This window comes from Ahaetulla prasina, chromosome 1, assembly GCF_028640845.1.
Source record: "Ahaetulla prasina isolate Xishuangbanna chromosome 1, ASM2864084v1, whole genome shotgun sequence".
Taxonomy (NCBI): domain Eukaryota; kingdom Metazoa; phylum Chordata; class Lepidosauria; order Squamata; family Colubridae; genus Ahaetulla; species Ahaetulla prasina.
Window position 1 is genome coordinate 342,152,096 of NC_080539.1, and position 18,171 is coordinate 342,170,266.

The window sequence follows — 18,171 nt, forward strand, 5'->3', positions numbered from 1 at the left end:
ATCAAAATTTACCTACTCCAAGTGAATTTCATAGTTCAATAGGAATTTGGTCTTGAAACTTTACTTGGTAAATGTGCATAAAATTCTAGTTTATGAAGATTTCCAGAATGATTCAGAATTCCCAGATTTCCTCCAGAATACCAAGATTTCTGCCCTCCACTCATTCCTCAGCACTCTTTGTACATAAAAACAAAACTGTATATGGCAGGGGTGTCAAACTTGCGGCCCACGGGCCAGATGCGTCACATGCTGGCTCCGCCCCCGCCCAGTTTAGCAAAGGAGAAAAAGTCCTGATATGTCATGTGAGGCTGCCGTGACACGAATGCCCTGGTATATGGCATTCTTACTTATATGAGAAAATACATAATCAAAACTTAAGTTTGTTGAGAGTAAAGTTCAAAAAAGAAATTAGGATGAGCACTAGTAGCAGGGTGGAAAACAGGGTGATAGTCATGAGACTTCCTCCCACCCTAGTAATTTTAGTGTAGTTCCTTGATGAGTCAAAGTCAACTTCACTCATCCAATCATCTCAACAAGGTTTGCTAAGAATTGTTCCTCTTTGAGATTTCTGGATATTGGGCCAGAAGCTTTCTTTATGGCAGCCCCAGGAGGAACATACTTCCTCTGGATACTTAAACAGCACTTCCCCTTCTCATATTAATCAGCTATTCAGCTCCATGTTTTGCTATTGGTTTCATATCTTACATAGCTTATTTTACAACGGTAGTGGTGTTTTTTTGTTCTTACTTCTCTGTACATCACCAAAAGTTACACCATTGGAGTGGTTAACAAATATAATTAATGTTAATTAATTAATTAACTAACATGTGTGCAGTTCATACTATTCCAGGTATGCTCTGCTTTATATTTTTTTAAAGATAACTTTATTAATTATTTTAAACAGGAAAGATAAAATCTAACAAGAACTGATAATTAAGATAAGAGGAAGAAAACGAATAAAAAAAGAAAAAGGGAATAAGGTCAAAAATGCAGAAAGTAAAATAAAATAAAGATCCTTTAAAACTATTTTCCTTTAAAATAGTTATAATTATAAATTAAACTGACATCTTACTTTATGGTTACAATGTAACTTCCATCCCCCCATCTACTATTTTTTCTAATCCAGGCCATATATCATTTTTTTTTCTTTTTCACACAAAAAGTCCAGAAAGGGTTTCCAATCAGCATTACAATTAATCAGCGTGTTTTCGCTAATCAAATAAATCAATTTTGCCATTTCCACAAGCTCCATCTTCTGCACCATCCACTCTTCCATTGTGAGCAATGCCAAATCTTTCCACCATTATGTATATATTGTGTAAGTCTTGCTGTTGTGTACATAAAGAAAACTACTGAGATGTACTTCCTTCGGATTTCAAATTTTCCCTTCATTTTATTTTGACATCTGCCTGAGCAAATTGCATTATGTCACCGTAAGTACTAAGTATGAATTAGGGCAGCCATAAGTCATCAAAGACTCAGCACAACAGCTAGGTCCCGAGTAATAGATTGGTAATGAGAAAGAGTATATATAACATTTTATTTTAAAAAGATAAAGGAAAATAAAGTTATGTTAATTCCAACTCCCTATAATGTATTTTTAGAAAGCTGTTTTGTTTTTAAATAGTTATTATTATTTATTATTATTATTATTTATTAAATTTTTCATTGAACTACTCTAGAAGTGGAAAGTTGAGATTGAAGGCTAGAAAAGAGAAGTAAATTTGCTGACCTGTTTTCAGAACTAATCCTCAGATAGCATGTCTACTATACTCTCTAGGCTCAGAATGTATAAGTAATAATTATATTTTTACAAATGCAAACACATTCTGAATTAAAAACTGTCCTAAGGCACAGCTTGTTTAACAAGTCACTGGATAAAAGCACAATTACATAAAACTAGAATTAATTCTCCCCACCTGTCCTGCCTCCTTTTGGGATTACAATCCATAATGCACCATTAAAGGCCAATTATGGTCTCTTATAAATCATAGTTTACATGCCAAAGTAGTTGGATTCACATCCTGTGAAACCCCAAAAGAAACAATTCAGTGGTTTAGCATGATATGTGAAATATTGGTTAGGGAAGTACAAATCCTCCTGAGAAATTTCAGTTGCTGTAACCAGACAACTGAATTGATTCACTACAGAATATGTGGCTTGTCTACTCAGAAGTAAATCTCATGGAACTCAGTGGGGCTTACTTAAGGGAATTGGTTCTCAGATGATCAGAAATCTCTAAACATGCCCTATGACCCTTTGTTCTAGAAACAATTTGGTTGCAAGATAGCGGCGCAAGCCACATTTGAAAAACATTGGTAATCTTCACATTTCTCTCTTTCCCACCCACCAACAGTATTTTCCTCGGGTGTTCTCTTCCTTAACTGAGTTACTTACACAAAACTGCTTCTTACAAGGGATGTGACAGTCACTGCTGTACTAAGAAGACAAAGCAATATTTTAGATGAACTTGCCAGAGAACTGGACCAATTCTGACCAAAGCAAAAATACTGTTTTGCAATATTGATGGCTGGAAAGATGTAATATTTCCACAATAGAAGAAGTTCAGGATTGGATTCTGTTTTACAAATGAGTAACTTTGGGGCATATGTTGCAATTTAAATGAATTTGCTAGAATATTACTGCTTGCGCTTTACTTAGCTCTCAGACTAGGGGTTAATATCAAGTATATGTGTTTGCATCAATCAGACCATGGGAAAATCAGCTGTAAGATGTTTTCATCCCTTACTCAGCAGATTCAATTCCTCTGCAAATGACACTAAGATTGTTTAACCCCATCTTTCCTGGTTCATTTTACTTTTGCACTTTCAGCTCAATTGTGGAGAAATTACTTAACATTGGAAGTACCAAACCAATGGGCAGAGAAGGATTAAGGGTATTAATTCTACCCGCTGATTCTTGTCTGTCTGTATTATTATTTATTAATAGTTTTACACAATCCTTCAGGGGAAGATTTGTCCAGCTTTGCAGTACTGTGACTCCATAAATAATACATGAGGTTGTGTATAATGTATAAAACATTTTTTCATTGGGGTCAGGATTGGGCAATAAATAAATGTACTACTTAATTATTAAATGTTGATCTGTGTGCATATGTGTGTGTATTTTTTCACAGTTTTGTAGCCACCTATCAAGACTTGCCCAGGCAAAATGGGAAGTCTGTCAAAATTCACTCCTGCTTTGCCTAGGAACACCCATAGTTTTCTTGCCCAGACAAAGCAGGGAGCAAAGCCTAGAGTGAGTTTTGACGGAACTCCTACAAAACCTTGCAAACTTGAATCAGAATTTTTTTTTAATAGTGACTACCTCAAAAATGCTTATGTTCTCATGGCTGATCTTCTCCCATAATTTGAGATTACATACTCTGTTATAAAAATCTAGACTACTACTAGATTGCCACAAAGAGTTGTGACATCTCTTTACTGCTGTCTGGATTTTGAAAATCAGATTTATTTATTTATTTTATTAATTTTTTATATGTTGATGTGGTAGCTAGTTTGTTTTTCATTTAATATAATATAGGATTGGTTTGATTGATTGATTGATTATGTGATATCAATTCAGTATTGACTGTTAGGGACCGTATGGTTCTCCAGGACAACGTCCCTAACCTGGCTTTTCATATCTTCCAATGGTGTACCACTGTCATTGAATCCATCCATTTTGTTGCTAGTTTCCTACTTCTCTTTTATTCCACCTTTCTCTGCATCAAAGCCTTCTCCAGAGAGCTTTATATACTGTATTAAGATGGCCTACAAAACCCTGTTAAGAACAAAGGTACTCATACAGGCCCCAAGCTCTGGGAAAAGCTTTGGTCAAGGATGACTTCCCCAGACTGAGGAAATGCCTTGTCAGCTATATTAAGGAAACTGCTTTCTCAGCTTGATGTATGACCATAGCGAGGCCAAGATACACCCATAAATATGCTGAGTTCAGATAACCATATTCTGCTGTCAAGCAATAACTGCATCCTGATATTGCTACGAACATATTGTGTTGCCTCCCCTATGTCTGGTATCAGTTCCCCAATATTTGGTTCTTGAAATTATAACCATATATGGAATGTAACATGCTAAGAAATGTATATGCTGCTTATACGTAACAGAACAGTATATAAAGCCCCGTTAGAACTCCCCTGACTTTGTTCAGACCCTCAGCTTTGTTCTGTTTCCTGAACCTGCGCAATACACCCTTCCTTCCCAGAAGAGCTGGCTTGTGTCTCGTCTTTCCACAACAGCTTCTAACATAAGATAATTTGAGTCTGGTTATTTGTGCTTGAGTGAGAACTCTGGGTTAATTTGTTTGGCAATCCGTGTTTTTTGTTTTTGGACCATCCACAGTATTCTTAGGAATTTTCTCAACACCAAAGTTCAAAATGTCTGTACCCTTCTTATCCTGTATATAATTAATAATGATGGAAAAGTTTGGTAGTGCAAATATATAATAAGAAATAGAACAATAGCAAATAGCAAATAAGGACATTTTATTTATTTGGTGGTTAAATTTATATCTTGCTTTTTCTTCAGGCACTCAGGATGGTGTCAATAGTATTTCTTCCTCCCATTTTCCCCCACACCAATTTCTGAGGTGAATTGCAATGAAAGAGTGACTCAAAATGCTATTTATTTCTATTTAAACATGTTATATAACCACCTATCTTATAGCAATGATTCTGGGAGGTATATAGAGTTAAAAACAATTTCAACAAAGGAAACAACCCAAGCCTTAATATCTGCGAGCACAACTATCCCAGCACATAAGAAAACAATATTAACCTGTAGAACCTGCTTCACCTCCCAGTCCAAATGCCTCGGGGAACAACCAGGTCCTTAATACCTTACAGAAAAACTAACTGGGTCAGGGCCATCCAGATCACTGCAGGGATGCTGTTGCATTGCCACAGACACAACTCTTGGATACAAGAAGGTAGTATTGCTTAATGGAAGGGACCCTAAACATGTTAGAGCTGGAGGAGCATGCAAAGACAAGGGGAGATAGCAGTTCCACAAATGTCATGTCAATCAGCATAATATAGTAGTTTAAAATACTGGCGAAAAGAAATTATTTTGAATTTGCTGCTTAATTTAATGGCGTTGCCACTTGCATCCCCATGAGAAGAATGTTCCATGATCAAACTGCTTTTCTTATATGTGCTCCAGCAGATGACAATACCTAGCCAACATTGGTTGATCTCAAAGGGCTAAGCAAACTCAAACCTAGTTAGCAATTCAATGGGGAGGGAACCAGGGAAATTTAATTTGCGGACTAAATTAGTAAGTTTAAAAATAACAGGGAAGAAAGTCATAGCAAACCACATCCTTATCCAGAAGGCAAGGCTGTCTTCAGAAGCCTTTGCTTCTTTTTGTTATATATAATGTACCGTGTCATTTTGGAGAGGAGCCTCTTTTAATTGTCTTGGGAATAAATATCCCCGCAGCTATTTAAAGTAAAGAAAAACACTCCCTGTATTAAGAATTAGGATACCACATTTGGAATATTTATTTCTCCACCGCAGATACTTTTTAATTTAAGATGTCTGTGAGCTCTTTGGCAAAGCATAGGTCAGGAGTTTTTTCTGCTACAGTTCATTCGACCTATCATACATTCCTTTCTGGTGATATATTTCTGGTAGGAAAGGCCTTCACAGCATAAGAAGAGCTCTGTTCTAAGTTTCAGGAAAGGCAGCTGAAGTGTTATTTTTGAAAAAATAGGCCAGATCCTGCAAATGTTATTGGGGAAAGCATGAGCAAAAATTATGGTATAGAACAGGGGTCTCCAACCTTGGCAACTTTAAGACTTGTGGACTCCCAGAACTCTGGGAGTTGAAGTCCACAAGTCTTAAAGCTGCCAAGGTTGGAGACCCCTGGTGTAGAAAGTATGCATAGGATGGAAAACTCAGCTATTTTTTTCTGAGAACTTTTAAAGAAGAAGTGAATTATTCCCCTGGCAAAAAACAAATCCAACTCAGCTGAAAAGTAGTAGGAAGGGCTGGAGAAAAGTTAACAAGCTTAGGGAAAATACTAACAAGGAGAAAGAAACATAGAATGATGAATTATTTTAACAGTAAACAGTTACAGTTCATGGAGCTATAATAAGGATAATGTTTCTTTAAAACACATGTTTTTACAATGTCCTATTCTTACTATATTTTGGGAGGAAATAGCAGTTTATATAAATATGATTGTGTGCCAAAAGCTAAAATTTTCACAGGATAATATTCTCTTGAGCTATATACCAAGTACATGGAATTTGGCAACTAGATTTTTTATGGCCAAAAGACTGATTGGAAAGTTAAATGGGTGGCTCTTTTTCATTCAGTGGATTGAAGAACTGACTGCACTTGCCACTTATGAGTGGATTGCCTATAGATGTAGACTTCACATTGACAAGTATAACGAAACATGAGATTCATTTCTACAAACCCAGTAGATTAAAGTACAATAGTTTTATAAGGGTATTATAAATATATACATATTTATAATATTTGCATTAGATATGTATATATAGAATTGTAAATGTTTACAGTTTAAAAGAGATGAGATGATACCTTGATAGGTGGCAAAGGATATTCATGTTCTGTATGTGGCCGGCGACTATACATGTGCAGGCTTTTAATTAATCTCTTGAGTTTTCTCAGGATAGCTATGTCTGCCTGGTTAACTAATGAGCTGATTAGTATTATGATGATTGGCCACCAAGATATCTCAGTGATGAGATTTGACTGAGAAGAAATATATTGTTGCCAAGAAAATTATATGAATTATAAACTATGAAGCTTTCAGGAGGTGACCTTGATCTAAGAAAGTTGTCTTCTACCCAATTTAAGAGAATTGGCCCTAGGCCAGTGGTGGCAAACGTTTTCGGCACGGAGTGCATCGGAGCACTGGAAACCTGAAAACCAGTTGGCCTTCGGGTTTCCGGTGCATGCATGCGCACCAGCAAGGTAGGTTTCCAGTGCTCCGGCGCATGCAAAGACCAACTGGCCAGCATGCATGCACACACCAGGAACCAGAAGCGCAGCTGGCAATGGCGCCCATGCCCATAGAGAGGGTTCTGAGTGCCACCTCTGGCATGTGTGCCATAGGTTTGCCATCACGGGTCTATGTTTTAACCAAAGCATTATCCTGCCTCTACATCAAGGCTGTCAAACTGGATTTCTTTGAGGGAAATCACTTTTCCATGGACCGGCCAGGGACAGACTGACCAACACAGGGCATGAGGGGTTGTGCACGGCCCCTCTGCAGCCCATTTTTGGCCTCCATGGTCTACTGCAGCACTCTACCAGCCGAAAATGGCTGCGGGGAGCACGCAAGGCCCTCCCATGGCCCATTTTTGGCAGCACGGACCGGTCCTTTGATATTTCCAGACCTAATGTCCTTCCTGTCAAAGACTACTTCAGCTTCAATTGCAATAATAAACGAGCACACAATAGATTTAAGCTTAATGTGAACCGCTCCAATTTTGATTGCAGAAAATATGACTTCAGTAACAGAGTTGTTAATGCTTGGAATACACTACCTGACTCTGTGGTCTCTTCCCAAAATCCCCAAAGCTTCAACCAAAAACTGTCTACTATTGACCTCACTCCATTTCTAAGAGGTCTGTAAGGGGCATGCATAAGAGCACAAGCGTGCCTACCGTTCCTGTCCTATTGTTTCCTTTCATTATATCCAATTAATATAGTTATTACATACTTATACTTATATATATGCTTATATATTGTATAGTTATTTCATGCTTATGCTTATATATACTGTGTGACAAAATAAATAAATAAAAATACATAAATAATCTAAGCACCCCCCAGGCCAGATCTGGCCCGTGGACCTTGAGTTTGACATCGCTGTTCTATAGCATCATAGAAACATAGCATCATGTAACGTAAGGGTTGGAAGAGACTTTAAGCCTCTTCTACGCCAATTCCTGCTTGTTCAGAACTTCAGTGTAAAGGGGCTTGAAAGTTTGTAGAATTGGATATTCATGAGATAAAGAAGGAAGCAGTTGCTAATTGGTACATTGAGAATTTTAGGGTATACCTGTTATAGTCCAATCATTAGTATAGTTTGAGAATGGTCAACAAACTTCTAATGAGGCTTCAGAATACACAAATTGGGTTCTCATGAGGATGAAGCTGAAGATAAAGGATGTGGTTTGACTGAATTCTGGAAGAATCAGGAGAGTTTAACAATAAAAAGTAGGGTGGGTTTTTTTACCTAATGTGTACTTCAACTCAGGAACACATTATTATAAGATGTGGTGCTAGCTACTGCTTGCCAGCTTCAAAAAAAAGGATTAGATAAATTCATGGAACTCATCAGATTCAGTGGCTCTTGATGGCAATGTGACAGTCTCTAAGGGCCATTTTCTGGACATTAGTGAGTTTCCTTGTGCAGTTTCTTGGCCACTGTGAGAAGATACTGTTGGACTAGGGTCTGTTGCATCAAGGGTCTGATGATGCATCAGGGGATTGCTTATGTTCCTATGATGCTGTGTTGATTGCACAATTTGTGGAAAAGAGGAGAAAAGATCTGAGTTGATATATGCTTAATTATACCTTCTGGAAGATCGAAGTAAGGCAGTAAAGGCTTTATCTGTCTGATGACTTGGACCATAATTTGTGGGGAAGTCATTTACAGACAAATATAATAACATCAATGAAATCTTGATGTCTGTTTTCCCTCTTCCTCTTTTAGGAGCAACCTGCCAAAATGTCTAGCAAGAAAGAGAATGCGCACAAGAAATGGAGCGTCTTGAAAGAAAGGCTGGGGTCCCAGGATTCGGATCAAACAGAAGCCAATCTGGAAAATGCAGAGCCAGAGCTCTGCATTCGTCTCTTGCAGATCCCTTCGGTGGTGAATTACTCGGGGCTCAAGAAACGGCTGGAAAGTAGTGATGATAGCTGGATGGTCCAGTTTTTGGAACTCTGTGGACTGGATCTTCTGTTAGAAGCCCTAGACAGGCTGTCAGGGAGAGGAGTTTCTAGGATCTCGGATGCCCTCCTGCAGCTGACATGCATCAACTGTGTGCGGGCAGTAATGAACTCTCAGAAAGGCATTGAATATATCGTGAGCAATGAAGGTTATGTCAGGAAACTCTCTCAAGGTAAGGGCATTTCTGTCTCTCTCTCTCTCCCTCCCTCTCTCTCTATTTGTCCCTCCCCCCTCTCTTCCTTCCTCCCTCTCTCTCTCTCTCTCTTTCTGTCTCTGTCTCTCTCGGTCTGTCTGTCTGTCTGTCTGTCTCTCTCTCTCTCTCCCTCCTTTCCTCTGTCTCTCTTTGTCCCTCCCTCCCTCCCTCTCTCTCTCCCTTCCTCTCTCTCTTGCTCTCTGTCCCTCCCTCCTTCCTTTGGATTATTTATGATTTGATTTTTTTATGATTTCATAGTTGGGGCTCATTATTCCTGGATTTTAGAGCTCTTCAGGAATCCCTAGGAAGCACAGAGGGTAACTAGGGGGGGGGTGTGTAACTGAATAAACTAGCAATCATGACATTGAAAAATCTGAAGGCTTTGTCATCCCTTGCAGGGAAGTCAGATGAGCGCTGTGACTTGAAACAAAGACAATAGAAGCGGGAACAGGGCAGGAGATATCATGTCAGTGTAGTTTCTGCTGACTCAAGATATGATGGATAATAGCTCTTCAGCTCAGCAGTGGGGAACATGAGAAGTGGCTGAAGGGTATATAAGAATGTCCTGTCCTGTCCTGTCTTGTATTGTACAATCATCTCTCCAGTGGTCTGCAGCCTTTCTCTCCTTCCACTCTTCAAATTACATGCCAAGAGAAAATAGCATGAGTACCTATTTCAAAAATGCAAGAAATAACTCATAACAAGAAATGAACTCCCCCCTTGGCCTTCTTCACAACAATAGAACTCGATTGTTAGGTACACTACAAAGGGCTGTATATAAAGAGATGTCTCACAGAAAATGCCTTGTAAATTATCTTACATAGCTCAGGAAGGGAAAAAAAGATATGTAGAAAATTGGAGTACAAGATTTTGGTATAGTATAGGGTGTTGAATTAGCTTGTAAACTGGAGAGTTGCAATCCTACGTAAGGGGAAGGCAGCCCATTAGAATGAGTTGTATTTGTATTGGGACAGGGAACAAAGAATTAAGGCTGTTTCCTCCACAAATTAGAGCCTCAATCTAGATTGGGTCCCCTGAATTTAGAGTTGAATAGAAAAGAACTTTTTCAAGCTATATCATCTATAAAATGCATAGAATAACTCTGAAATATAATTGTCCTTTTTTGTCTTCGTAGCACTGGACACTTCAAATATCATGGTCAAAAAGCAAGTGTTTGAACTCCTGGCTGCTCTCTGCATTTATTCATTTGATGGCCATGTACTGGCTTTGGATGCTCTAGACCATTACAAGGCAAGTATAAAATCATATGTATAACCAATACCATAATCTACATCGATCGATGTAGCTCTTCAGAGTCAAACCAATCAGTCCATCTCATTGGTCCTCATCCAGAAAGTCACAAGCATTAAGTCTCTTCTGAACTTGCAGAGCAGAATTAGGTAATCTGGTATTTAAGACAACAGGAATCTTCCTTGGCACTCACCAGACTACCTTTTTATTTTCTCTGCGGTTATTAAAATTTAATTAATTAAAAACTGACATGCTGCAAAGCAAAATGTCATTCTCCAACATCATTCTTCCCTGCCCCTAAAATGAAAGCAAACTGCCTCCGGACCTCATAGAAATTCTTAGAAAAGAAAAATTGTGCCTGTCTATAGACTAGAGTTTTGTACCCATCTACCTTAAAAAAAAAACACAATGAGATAGGATGGAGAGTCCTTAAAATGCTAAATGTGCCGAGTGGCTCAAAAAGATTGTTGACCTCAGTTTTAGGTTCTGTTTAGAACATATATACACACAAACCCTTGCCCTCTGATAAGAAACTCAAGTATATTTTCCCATGTCTATCCTTTCTGCTACCTGTCGACTATACTGTCAATGGCTCCTATTAACACATTATAGCAGAAGTCTTCAGACTTGGCAACTTTAAGACTTGTGGACTTCAACTATGCTGGCTGGAGAATTCTGGAAGTTGAAGTCCACAAGTCTTAAAGCTGCCAAGTATGAAGACCTCTGCATTATATAGTAAGGAATTCCATTGGTGGATAATGAATTGTGTCAAAAACCCTCTGTTTTTAATCTATGAAATGCCAGTCCATTTCAGTGGCCCAGTTTCTCATAACTAAAATCATTGTCATCCCATGGATGGAGAAGCTGTGGTTCCTTAATGTTGCTTAACTACAACTCTCAGCTATCCAGCCTTTTTGATCCCCGGTGAATGCTGGGAATTAAACTTCAGTCACATCTAAAGAATTACAGGTTCCTCACATCTGAAACAGGGAAAACTAATTATACTTAAGAAAAGTAAAAGTGTTGTGATGGAAGCATATTTTTTTTCATCTTGCCATTTCCCATGAATTGAGGGACTTCTTATTTCAAAGGACCATAGTTCAACTTATGAAACTTCATCAGCTGGATTTCTGGCATTTTTTTTAAAATTTGAATTTATATCCCGCCCTTCTCCGAAGACTCAGGGCGGCTTACATTGTGTAAGGCAATAGTCTCATTCTATTTGTATATTTATATACAAAGTCAACTTATGCCCCCCCCCCCAACAATCTGGGTCCTCATTTACCTACCTTATAAAGGATGGAAGGCTGAGTCAACCTTGGGCCTGGTGGGACTCGAGCCTGCAGTAATTGTAATTGCAGGCAGCTGTGTGTTAATAACAGGCTGCATTAGCCTGGTGAGCCACTTCCCAGCCCTGGCATACCAGATTTCTGAATTTTCTGCTTAAAATTCTGAAGGTCATTGCTAAACTGAGGTGATAATAGTAGGCTGATAAACTTGGTTTTGAAATCTAGCATTCAATCCAGCGCATCTTTTATTTGCTTCCTTTGCCACAGACTGTGAAAAACCAACAGTATCGGTTCAGTGTCATTATGAATGAGCTCTCAGTCACAGATAATGTGCCCTACATGATAACGCTCTTGAGTGCCATCAATGCAATTATACTGGGAACAGAGGAACTGAGAGGAAGGATGCAGCTCCGGAATGAGTTCATCGGTAAGAATGGTTTTCAGTTCAGATGTTCCATATGAAATTAGCTTTGTCACAAAATCCCCTGGCCTATCAGAAAGCCTCTAGTGTACAGGTGTCAAACTCGCTGCGTCATGTTGCTGTCACGCAGGGGTGTTATTCAGCAGGTTCTGACAGGTTCTGGAGAACCAGTAGAAATTTTGAATAGTTCAGAGAACCGGCAAATACCACCTCTGGCTGGCCCCAGAGTGGGGTGGGAATGGAGATTTTGCAATATCCTTCCCCCAGGAGTGGAGAGGGATTGGGGATTATGCAGTATCCTTCCCCTGCCATGCCCACCAAGCCACACCCATAGAACCGGCAGTAAAAAAATTTGAATTCCACCACTGTTGTCATGTTTCATGATGTTTTTCCCATTTGTGGAGCTGTCTGTGATGCATCTGGCCAGCGGCCCGCCAGTTTGACACCTCTATTCTAGTGGAACCATCCAAGACAGATTTACCTACCCTGAATTTATCTAAACTCAAGAAAATAAAATAAAACAAAAAGTTGGTTTCCAAGAAGACAGATCCTTCTTGCTAAACTATATATTTTTTTAAAAAATTAGCAATTCCATGTTGTGCATCATTTAGCAATTTTCAAATTCACATCTGTTTCACAAAAAGATTTCTGTACCTAAATTGGTAGTCCATTTACAGGTAGTCCTCAACTTACAACGGTTCATTTAGTGACCATTCGAAGCCATTCAACAGCACTGAAAAAAAGTGACTCATGACCGTTTTCACACTTATGACCATTACAGCATCCCCATGGTCATATGATCAAAATTTGGATGCTGGGCAGCTGACTCATATTTATGATGGTTGCAGTATCTTGGGGGTCACATGATCCTCCTTTGAAACCTTCTAATAAGCAAAGTCAACGGGGAAACCAGATTCCCTCAACAACTGTGTTACTAATTTAACAACTGTAGTGATTCATTAAACAACTGTGGTGAGAGAAGTCAAAATGGAGTAAAATTCACTTAACAGATGTCTCACTTAACAACAGAAAATTTTGCCTCAATTGAGGACATAAGTCAAAGACTACCTGTAGTCATTTTCTGTATGGCATATTTGTTAATGTTACTGATGCTAAAGTAGTTTGTTTTTATTAGACCATATATTGATGCGGGGACGGTGTTTCCTCTTCTCTATTTCTAGGTCTTCAGTTCTTGGATATTCTAAGCAAACTGCGGTGAGTGATTCATTATGCTTTGGAATTTGTAACTGTTATATTTGAAATAGGATAATTGTTTCACAATTTTGTACTATATACATCACATGATTAAGGGAGAGCCATTTCCTTATCAGAATACTTCTTTGAATCTACTGTTGTATCCCTAGTATCTAGTTCCTTCCTGTAGAAGGAAACAGACATGACCTTAAATATAGTTGACCACAATAGTATTTCTTTTAGAAAATAAGGTTTTATTGATCATCAGTTTTGGTTCAGCAAGATTTCTATCCATCAGATCGAGTAATAATTGCTCTTTCATTTATCTTCATCACCTTCCTATACACTTCATTAGCTTAAAAAATCTAGATATACTTTTTCAAATTGTTTCTATCAACTTGGGATCCATAAAATTAAGCATTCATTATGCTCAAAATTTGACATGTCTTAGCAGTCTCTCCAGAAACTACCTTAAGCTGTTTTGCAGTGGTCATCTTTATTCACACTGAAGTTTAGACAGTCCGGGTTAGCTGATCTAGATTACATTGTGATGATTGCCACATCTGTTTGGTGTGTCTCTGTGTGTTACCTGCAAAAAAGTTCTTTTTAGAGGGAGAAATGTGAAAAATACATACATACATACATACATACTTACTTACTTACCTACGTACATACCAGTGGTGGGATTCAGCCGGTTCTCTCCGGATCGGGCGAATTGGTAGCGGCAACTGTGGAATGCTCCGCCCACCCATCCAGACATAATGTGCGAGCACTGCACATGTGCATATGAGGCGCATGCAAGTGAAGCGAGCACCCGCACACGCTTATATTTGCGAACCGGTAGGGAAGGTAAGTGAATCCCATCACTGATACATACATATATCTATAAGTATGATAACAAGCAAACCATCCCCATTCAGTATTTCTTATATGTAAGTTTGGTTTTAGGATGTATTTTTACTCCCACATTTCTTTAACCTGCAATTTCATCAACTTAGAGGCTTTTTTATCAATCAGATATATAGATGCAAGGTGGAAATATTAGCTTCTGCTGTAGGGTTATTAACTGATGGGATTTTAAAAAATTTTTAAAAATTATTAATGAATTGCTAATATTTATTGTTGTGGGCTTTATATAGAGACATAGAAGATGAGGACTTGCTTATCCAGTGTGAGACATTTGAGGAGGCTAAGACTGAAGATGATGAAGAGTTACTGAGAATATGTGATGGCATTGACATGAACAGTCATCAAGATGTTTTCTCATCTCTGTTCAACAAAGTGAGTAATATTTTCTTTTTAATGCAAATATAATTCCTCTTTGTTTCTGTATCTCCTTGTTATTCCATAGAATTCAGCATTCCTAAATACTGATTTAAAACTAAATAAATATTACATATCAAAAGTTAGGGAATAAAACTTAAATCAACCACACAACCAGTTAAAGGCACAGTATGGGCATACAATGATCTTCTTATACTTGCTCTGAATCTGCTTTCAGCTATAGAAATCGACTGAATGACCCAGGGCCAATTAGTATGATGGGGAGTGTCTTGAGCTTAGGAGGAAACAGAATGATCCTAGGGTCATCCTGAATTTTTTAAACAGCTCTTATCCCACCCCCTCGTCACACAACTTTGGTGTTTTTGTTTTGGGAAATAATCATCTAAATTTTAGGGCAAGTCTATTAAGATTGGCCTTGCTTTAATATAATCTATTGGATTCTCCATGCAAACCTGCTGCTTAAACATGATGCATAAACATGATGCTTAAACGCGCTGCACAGTTGCAGTGCATCATTTCACTAGTTTGAAAAAGCAAAGTGGCATTTTTTTCCCAAGAGGGTTTTATATATTATTTGTAATTGTTATCTGTTCTAGTACAATCATGTGCATTTCGTCTGAATACATACTCATTGAATTTACATCCTGAGATTCTTCCTACAATTACAAACTTGATTAGCTATTGCATCCATTTATTATTATTTTAAAATAATAATAGAAAAACAAAGGAACATCACAAACACACACACACACACACAGAGTATATCACAGAAGTGAGTACCCCACCTCACATTTTGTAAATATTTAAGTATGTATTTTCATGTGACAACACTGAAGAAATGACACTTAGTTACAATATAAAGTAGTGAGTATACAGCTTTTACAACAGTGTAAATGTGTTGTCCCCTCAAAAATAGCGCAACACACAGCCATTTAATGTCTAAACTGCTGGCAACAAAAGTGAGTACACCCCCTAAGTGATAATGTCCAAATGGGGCCCAAGTAGCTGTTTTCCCTCCCTGGTGTCATGTGATGTGTTAGTGTTACAAGGTCTCAGATGTGTTAAATTTGCTGTTATCGCTCTCACACTCTCATACTGGTCATACTTAAATATTTACAAAATGTGAGGGGTTGTACTCACTTCTGTGATACACTATGTATATATCACAACAAGCAAAACAGTTTATAAATAGCAATAGCACATATACACAATGCTTTACAGGCCTCTCTAAGCAGTTTACAGAGTCAACGTATTGCCCCCAACAATCCAGGTCCTCATTTTACCCACCTTGGAAGGCTGAGTCAATCTTGAGCCTGGTGAGATTCAAACTGCCAAATTGCAGGCAGACGGCCGTCAGCAGAAGTAGCCTGCAGTATTGAATTCTAACCACTGCGCCACTGTGGCTCTTTATAATAAATTATAATATAAAGTATGTGATTAAAAAGTATTATAGCTAGACGGACAGACAGATATAGATATAGGTGAGATAGATGGAGGTAGAGGTAGAGATGGAGAAGGAGATGGAGATAGAGATAGTGAAAGGTAAAGTAGTCCCTAGTTTTTACTCCACCAGTTGTTGCCAGCTTTAAGGGTTGGTGCTCATCTCCATTTCAAGGCCATTGAGCCAGCGCTGTCCAAAGAAATGCTAGTCCGGTGACCAGTATGATGTCACAGAGCGCTCTTGCAGCTCTGGATTTTTGGTAGCACAAATTGTAATACTAGAGTAGGATCATTACAATGATATCAGTACTGTAATATATAAAGAGATAATAGCTTCAAAGTTTAAATTTTCTGTTTCAGGTGAGCAGCTCCCCAGTCTCTGTTCAATTGCTGTCCATTCTCCAAAGCCTCTTGCATCTCGAACCTTCTCATCGCTCCAGCCTATTGCTCTGGGAATCCTTAGAAATTTTAGTAAGCAGAGCCATCTTGCTTGCTAATGACAGTAAGTTTTAATGCACTATGAACCGTGATGCAATACGTGTTCCCCAAAAAACAACAACAAAGCAAGCCAAAATACAGATTTCATGTTTGGTTTTTAAGAAATCTGGCTCTGGGATTGTGACCCACCAGGTTTGCTCCATTTACAACATCTTCCTAGATCAACAGAATAAAGGAAACACTTTACTTCGGCACTCCAGGACAGGTGGCAATAGAAAATTATGAAATTATGGATGAGAGATTGTGTTGCTCAGAAAGAATATGTGTAAACATTTCCCACCCAATTTCCTGTTTCCTGTTTCCTTCTATAGGGAGCCTGCTGCCAGAGAATTCTTCATCCAGAACAAAGCACTCTTTATTAAGGGAGTTATCACTGGGAACCATGCTGCATTGGCTTATAGAGAGCTAATAGAGCAGGGGTGTCCAAACTTTTTTTGGTGAGGGCCAAATACAGAAAAATAAGCAAAGGCCCGGGCCACACCATTGAACGGGGGGGGGTCTAAATTTTTTTTGTACCAGTTCTGTGGGCGTGACTTATTTTGGGGTGTGGCTTGGTGGTCATGTGACTGGTGGGCATGGCTAACTGCTCATGTGACTGGGTGGGCATGGCTAACTGCTCATGTGACTGGGTGGGCATGGCTAACTGCTCATGTGACTGAGTGGATGTGGCTATGGGCATAGATTGGCTTTTGTTTTGTATTTGGTATGAACTTGAAACTCCCTTCGTTATTCCCTGCCCAAGGGGTGGAGGCGCGAGGAGCCTCGCCAGGCGGCCCGAGGAAGGCGAGGGTAGAACTGCTGGGGTCGGGCATGGCCAGCAGCCTCTTTCCCACTCGCCGCCGCCTCCTCCACCCCCTCCCTTCGTTATTCCCTGCCCAAGGGGTGGAGGCGCGAGGAGCCTCGCCAGGCGGCCCGAGGAAGGCGAGGGTAGAACTGCTGGGGTCGGGCATGGCCAGCAGCCTCTTTCCCGCTCGCCGCCTCCTCACCTGTTTCTCGATGGCTGTCACTGCCGCCACGCGTGTCCGACATGGGGAGGCACGAGGAGCCTCACCAGGTGGCCCAAGGAAGGCGAGGGTAGAACTGCTGGGGTCGGGCACGGCCAGTAGCCTCTTTCCCGCTTGCCGCCTCCTCCGTCCCCTCCCTTCATTATTCCCCGCCCATGGGGAGGAGCCGTGAGCCTCGCAGCGAACCACCGGGCAAGCACCGGGAGGCGGCCGAAAAGGGCCATATTCAGTTATACTTTCAGAATTTGCTGCGGGCCAATAAAAACTGACCCGCGGGCCACAGTTGGCCCGCGGGCCGTAGTTTGGACACCCCTGCAATAGAGGTTCAATCCATGCAAGATAGAATAGAACAGAACAGAACAGAACAGAATAGAATAGAATTCTTTATTGGCCAAGTGTGATTGGACACACAAGGAATTTGTCTTGGTGCATATGCTCCCAGTGTACATAAAAGAAAAGATACATTCGTCAATAATCATAAGTTACAACACTTAATGATAGTCATAGGGAACAAATAAAGATAGAGGTTCCATTCGTTGTTCAGGAAAGTGGATTTGGTTTGCAGTTTAGGATATTTCCAAGTTGGACCACAGTTGTGTTCACAGGTGGTACAGCCCAAGTTTGGCTGATATATCACCTGGTCATT

The 18,171-nt window shown here is 39.5% G+C and overlaps 1 protein-coding gene across 7 annotated transcripts in view; it reads left to right on the top strand.

The window, feature by feature from the left end:
• The window catches only part of INF2 (inverted formin 2), a 93,022-nt gene that overhangs the window by 38,562 nt on the left and 36,289 nt on the right, over window positions 1-18,171 (top strand). For 6 of the 7 annotated variants that reach the window (XM_058162833.1, XM_058162830.1, XM_058162834.1 and 3 more), the window contains exons 2-7: window positions 8,715-9,123; window positions 10,280-10,395; window positions 11,952-12,111; window positions 13,287-13,320; window positions 14,439-14,580; window positions 16,384-16,525. In XM_058162833.1, the coding sequence (XP_058018816.1) occupies window positions 8,730-9,123; window positions 10,280-10,395; window positions 11,952-12,111; window positions 13,287-13,320; window positions 14,439-14,580; window positions 16,384-16,525 (988 nt within the window). In that variant the 5' untranslated portion in view covers window positions 8,715-8,729. Of the gene's footprint in view, window positions 1-8,714; window positions 9,124-10,279; window positions 10,396-11,951; window positions 12,112-13,286; window positions 13,325-14,438; window positions 14,581-16,383; window positions 16,526-18,171 lie in introns of those variants that run through there. The other variant, XM_058162836.1, reaches the window with a different exon arrangement.